Here is a 6,000-nt window from a genome sequence, read left to right on the forward strand (position 1 = left end):
TCCACACGGACAGGTCACCCCAGCCCCACTGAAAGCTCTTCCTCCCTGGAAGGGTCGCCTAGCTGGGCGCTCCTACTTTTCCAATCCAGAGGCGCTGGTGCGCCTCAGAAGCGCCTCGCTTCAGGCCACGAGGCGGCTTCCTCCCGCCAAACTTTCCTTTCCAGGAGCCTCGGGGGTCGGCCCAACTCGCTTAGCTCAGAGCTTCAAGTTGCGGGCGGAGGCGAGGCGGAGGGTCGGCGCGCGCGCATGGCTCCTTCACCCCGGCGCTTTCCTTTTGGGGAGGCGACCCCCTGACCTTCAGGCTGCGCGCGGCCTTGCGCGGATGCAGCAAGTCTCCCTTTCCCGGCACAGCCGCCGGGGCGCACGGCCTCTCTCTTGTTGCCGCCTCGGGGCCGGGTGCTTTCTGCCACCCTCGGAGCTCTCCTCCAGCAGCAGCAACAGCATGAGGGGCGAGGAGGAGTCTGGTTACAGCTGGCGAGCCGAAAGGCCAGACAGAGAGACAGAGGGGAGGAAGGAGCTGTCGTACTCACCGTTACTGGGGAAAGGCTCCATTTTCCCGCGAGCAAAAAGCCCAAACAAGGCGGGGTGGCGGGAGGAGGAGAAAGACGCACGCAAATGAAGAAGAAGAAAGCAGAAACCCGCCGCTGCGGCTCCTCCTCACTCCGCTTCCTCCGCCCCGCAGGGAGACAGCTGCATGTTGCCCGGGCGGCTGCGGCGGCCGGTGCTCAAATCCGCTGCATGCATGCAATAATATCGGTCGACAGCAGGGAAAACAACAGCCCGGATGACGACGAAGGCCAAAAAAAGAAAAAAAAAGAAAAAGAGGGTCTCCGGCGTTGCTGCGCTTCCCCTTCTTCTCGGCACGGCGGCGTCCCCGGCTAGCTTCGCCTCTCGCACCAACCCCGGCCGACCATTTTCTGCTCCGGGGCTTGTGCAATCCCTCCCCCTGCCTGGGCTGGGCTGCTTCAGACGGAGCAGCGCCTGCCGCCTCGGCTGCAAGAGCAGGCGGTGGGAGAGGAAGCGCGCAGCTTGCCTGGCTAGGCGCCTTGCTCCACGGCCGTCGGCGCCACATCCAGGAGGAGAGGTCGACGCGCCGTTTCGCAGCACTTGCAGTATCTGTTCCTGTAGTTGCGTGTGTGTCATAGCTGTCAACTTTTCCCTTTTCTTGCGAGGAATCCTATTCGGAATAAGGGAATTTGCCTTTAAAAAAGGCAAACGTTGACAGCTATGGTGTGTGTGTGTGTGTGTGTTAATCTGGAATAATTCGCCATCGTTGTTTCCTATATGGCCATTGATTTGCACGCCCACCCCACCCATAACCGGATTAGAATCGGATCCGGCTGCGATCCTAAACCCAAGCATAAATCCCTCTGAGCCAAGTAGACGTGAGCTCTGAGTAAACACGCTTAGGATCGGGTTGCTAGCCATAAACATGCAATAAAGACATCCTAGGAGCTACCATTTCCCCAGCCCTTGGTTGTGAGCGCAAGTAATATGTCTGTTTTAAGAGATCGGGGGTGGGGGGGAGTAAAATTATTTTGAGTATGCATTTGCCGCTTCTAGGGCTTTCCCCCTCCCATCTTTAACCTTTCCACGTTTCACTGAATCAAACAGGGCGTAAGAATTACCGCGCATACTGTTCCTATTGGGTAAAAATTCTGACAGGGCACCTCTGCGTGACAACTGCGTAGCAAGTAGGAATTTGGCAGCCGATACTTCTTCCCCACATCAACTGATAAATTATGTTCCTCCCAACAGCTGGTAAATGTGGTGTGATATCAGTATCATTTTCGAACTGGAACCTGGTCATTTTGGAGGTGAGGATGACCCATAAGGGAAATGACAGTGCAGTAGTTTCATGGTTTGTCACCAAATGGTAACCTGATGCGTGTTGGCCAAGCAGCTTTTAAAAGAAACAAAAACGGCTAAGGAAAACCAGCTGGCCATATACTCAGCAAGATTTGACTATGCATGTTGAACCAATCCACCTCCAAGTTAATGTCACGGGCATTGCCAATTAAGATCAAATGCAAGCTCTGCCCTCTTCTGTTGAATCATAGGATCCATCTTTTGGCCAAGACCTATATTTTGGGTTCCCATTTCCCCAGTCCCTTGCCCTGCCCCAATTTTGGCTATTGTTGGTGTGTCTAGATGCACTTGACTGTGGTGCACCCATGAGTGGTGGATTAAAATGCTGTATCGCAGATGACACCCTCCCAGTTGTGTGTCTGATTTGTGGTGGCCCAAAGCATGTTCTGTGATTGAGACCTCCAGTTCTTGATTCCCCCACCCCATACATGTTTTGGCTGCTGCTGGTGAGCATTAGTGTGCTTGACCGTGCCATGCACTTGGAGGGGGCTGTGGGCAGGTGGGATCCAATGCCATCTTGTAGAAGACCCTCACCTGGATGCGTGGGTGCATGATGTGTGGTGGCTCAAAGCGTATTTTGCTGGTGGCACCTCAGTTCTTGATTTGTTATGATCCTAGGATATCATCTTGCATTTTGAGCGTTTCACAAGCATGGTAATTTGGATTGGTGAAAATTATTGTCGTGTTTGCAGTGGAGAGTCCCCCAAGAAATTGCCCCATTAGACAGTTGCCCTATGCCAGAAATATATGCTGTTTTCTTGGCTAAAACTGAGAATCTCATAGATGTGTTAGCCTTCATTACAGGATCTCCCTCATAATTTGGCTACACAACTTTATTAATGCATTCTGTGTTGTTACAGTTGCCTGACCCAGTTCCCATTAAAAAAACCAACACCAAACAATTCATACTCTGTCTCAACACAAAGCTGTAAGAGGTCTATCATGTCAACTGCTTTATATACTGGTCTTATTATGAAGACCGAGGTTATGTGACTCACAATGGTTATTATATTGTACAGCTTCTGTTTATTTTCCTCAAAAGCTTTTGCAGAAAACTCAATAAGCTGCTGTGCAATTAGCACCTTTTTCCTGTTCATGACAGGATGTTAGAAGCATCTTCATCTGATCTACTGTACCATCCATTTTGAGTGCTCTCTTGCAGTTTCATTGTAGTCTTTGTACTTGGTACAAATTTGGTAATGCATGTGCCCTGTATCCCTTGTACTACTGGTTAGGGAAATAAAATGCAAAAAGGACATACAAGTTCTTTTTAAAAATCTAAGTATGCTAATCAGGGAGAATATTTCAAAAGCCATGCATGGCAAAATCCATGACTGCATACCTTTCTGTAGGGGTCCAGCATTCAGTTAGCAGCCCCCCTTTTAACACATCTGGCAGAGAATCTGCTTTCTATGTAGTTCCCCATATCCAGGTTTTCCTGTTCAAGTTGTACAGCCCCTTTCCAAAATAAAAAAATCCTTTTTTTTTGTTTTGACTACGGCAGACCAACACGACAGTTACCTACCTGTAACTGTCCCTTTCCACCCACCTCTTAGAGAGGGGTGACTTTCCCTCCTTTTTGCTGAAAGGCAAATAGGCACTGTTCTGAATGTGCCCAAGTGTGGTGTGCAAGCAAGAATGCAGAGCCAGGCAACATTTTCAAAAGGAAACTTCCGTTTATTGTAAAGTAAAAAAGGATATGAAAGCATATAAATCACAGTGCAGTTGAGGACTAATTTATGTACAGCAGCCTAAGCAGGTGCATTTGATTATCACTCTAACACATTCATAACTCTAAGTGGAAGAATTTAAGAATTCCATACAGGAAAAATGGAAGGTTTGGAGTACAACCAAGTGTCATACAAATTCCCAGAGACAGAAATGGGTTGTAAAGATATACTTCTCTTGGCTCAGATTGGGAAACGCCTAGCTGCCGGGGGGATGAAAAGATGTGGAGGAGCTCTTGATTAAAAGCAGGAGTGGGATGCCTCATGTCTGCAAGGTTCATCCATCTGGGATATGCTCCAAACCTGAGGCACCAGGACCTCCTTCAGAGCTTTGGAGCCTTCAGTCCAATGAAAGCTGCCGTTGTGAGAGCACCTAGAAAGAGGAACCAGGTGCTCAAAAAGGCTAATTAACATTTCAAAAACAAATGTCCTGGATATGCTTTTACCTCTCACAGATGTGTCTACTTGTGGGAGTGTGAGGGAGTGGTTTTAATGACATCCAAATGAAAGGTGAGCATGTTTCCTTGCTTACCTGAGAAAATGGTAGGGCCCCAAATTTTTATGGCTCTTCTCCTTGCCCCAGGGAAGATGTGCAGCACGATTTATGCTGACTTAACAATTTTTAGATAAACAACCCTTGATCTACCCTTAGCCTTGCTTTGAATGATACATAATGGGGAGAAATTAACCTCTAGCCAGGCAGTGCGCTTTAGCAACAGGCCTGTATCAGGGACTCCTTTTTGAGGTTTGAATATGCCGTCTTGCCTTGCTGTTCTGCTGCAATTAAAGCCAGGATGCTTGCATACATGTCATGTAGCATTCAATGGAGACAAGAGGGCCAGAGCAGGGAGGAGGAAGGCAAAGGGGAATACCCAGACTGCATTATGGCTGACACCCCCACTGGTCTCTTGAGATGAACCAAAATTCTGGTGCCCGGGTCCTCGGGCAGTCCTCGGGTATGTGTCTGAGGCCTTCTAGCTATCTTCTGCTTCTTGAAGTAGTTGCAGATATCCATAGCTAAAGAAAAAACAACAGCTCTGCTTCTTTGCTTTCTCTAACAACCTAATACAGGAAAACGCTGTACTTTTCCTTTCTACTTTCAATTGATCAATCCTGTAGCAAGTAAGTTTCTGTTTCCCAAGAAAGCAATTTTTGCTTCCCATTTCCTGAGAACCATGTCAGCACTTTTCATTTCTGTTTTTGGCCACTGTCTCCACCTACCTCTCAAAAAGCAGGAGCAGGTCCAGGAACACGCCAAACTCACCACCTGAGTACCACAACACCTGTTTGTATTATCATTGTATTTCTAGGGTTTCCAAATCTTGTAACGTTTACAGAAGCAGCATCACTCCATCAGAACAAGCAGCATGGAGATAAGCTGTCTGCTGGTCCAGGAAAGCTCTTTTCCGGAAAAGTGCTGTCCTGGCGTGGCATCCATCCTCAATAAGAGCGGTCTCAGAGATCACTCTAAACCTCAGGATGTGAGTGTGCTTACTACTAAATGTACTTCTTTATTGTAAGTGAACCCTTGACCTTCTCCTGTGGGCTCCCCCATGGATAATACACAGCCATAATGGCTAGTAGCCATTGATAAGACTTATCCATGAATCATGATCAATCATGAATCATAACCTTAAGAAGAGCCCTGCTGAAGGCCCATGTAGTCCAGCATTCTGTTCTTACAATGGCCAACCAGATGTCCATGTGAAGCCTGCAACCAGGACACAACAGTACAGTCATACCTTGGATCCCGAACGCTGCAAACCCGGAAGTGATTGTTCCAGTTTGCAAATGTTCTTTTGGAACCTGAACATCTGACGGGGCTTCCGTGGTTTCTGATTGGCTGCAGGAGCTTCCTGCAGGCAATCAGAAGCCGCAAGTTGGTTTTCGAAAATTTTGGAAGTCGAATGGACTTCCAGAATGGATTCCATTCGACTTCCAAGGTATGGTTGTACTCTCCCCATTTGTGTCTCATCAACTGAATCAATGATCATCCTTTTATAAGAGCTGTTTAACTGGATCACAAGAAACGAGCAGGAAAATGGCCAGTCCAGTGTAGTAGTGTGAGGCTGCTTAAGAAATAATTGTAAACAATTAAAATTATTATTAGGATTGGAATGACGCTTGTAGTTAAAAGTTGGACTATGGTTTTATTGAAGATTTAATAGAATTGGATTAACAGAGAAGAGGCAAGAGGAATAGTTAACATGAGGAACCACAAAAGGGGAGGAGGGAAGTCAAAGGGAACTTATGGAAATTGTCTGTTTATGATTATGATTGTTTGTAAACCTAAAAATCTAAATAAATTTTTAAAAAAGAATGACATGATACACACCAGAACTGGTTAATTGATACCAAATTAGTTCAGTGCTATTATATCAAACCTTGTATTATCAGCTGCCAG

At 47.1% G+C, this 6,000-nt stretch overlaps 1 protein-coding gene across 3 annotated transcripts in view; it reads right to left on the minus strand.

Annotated features, from left to right (window-relative positions):
* LOC114606174 (leucyl-cystinyl aminopeptidase) overlaps positions 1-1,092 on the minus strand; it is a 43,345-nt gene extending 42,253 nt beyond the window's left edge. Inside the window, exon 1 of one of the 3 annotated variants that reach the window (XM_028748070.2) lies at positions 531-1,092. In XM_028748070.2, coding sequence (XP_028603903.2) covers positions 531-552 — 22 coding nt within the window. In that variant the 5' untranslated portion in view covers positions 553-1,092. Of the gene's footprint in view, positions 1-76; positions 98-295; positions 421-530 lie in introns of those variants that run through there. The other 2 variants (XM_077936196.1, XM_077936197.1) reach the window with 2 other exon arrangements.
* Between the last annotated feature and the right edge of the window lie 4,908 nt (positions 1,093-6,000).

The sequence above is a fragment of the Podarcis muralis genome, chromosome 11 (assembly GCF_964188315.1).
Source record: "Podarcis muralis chromosome 11, rPodMur119.hap1.1, whole genome shotgun sequence".
NCBI classification, from domain to species: domain Eukaryota; kingdom Metazoa; phylum Chordata; class Lepidosauria; order Squamata; family Lacertidae; genus Podarcis; species Podarcis muralis.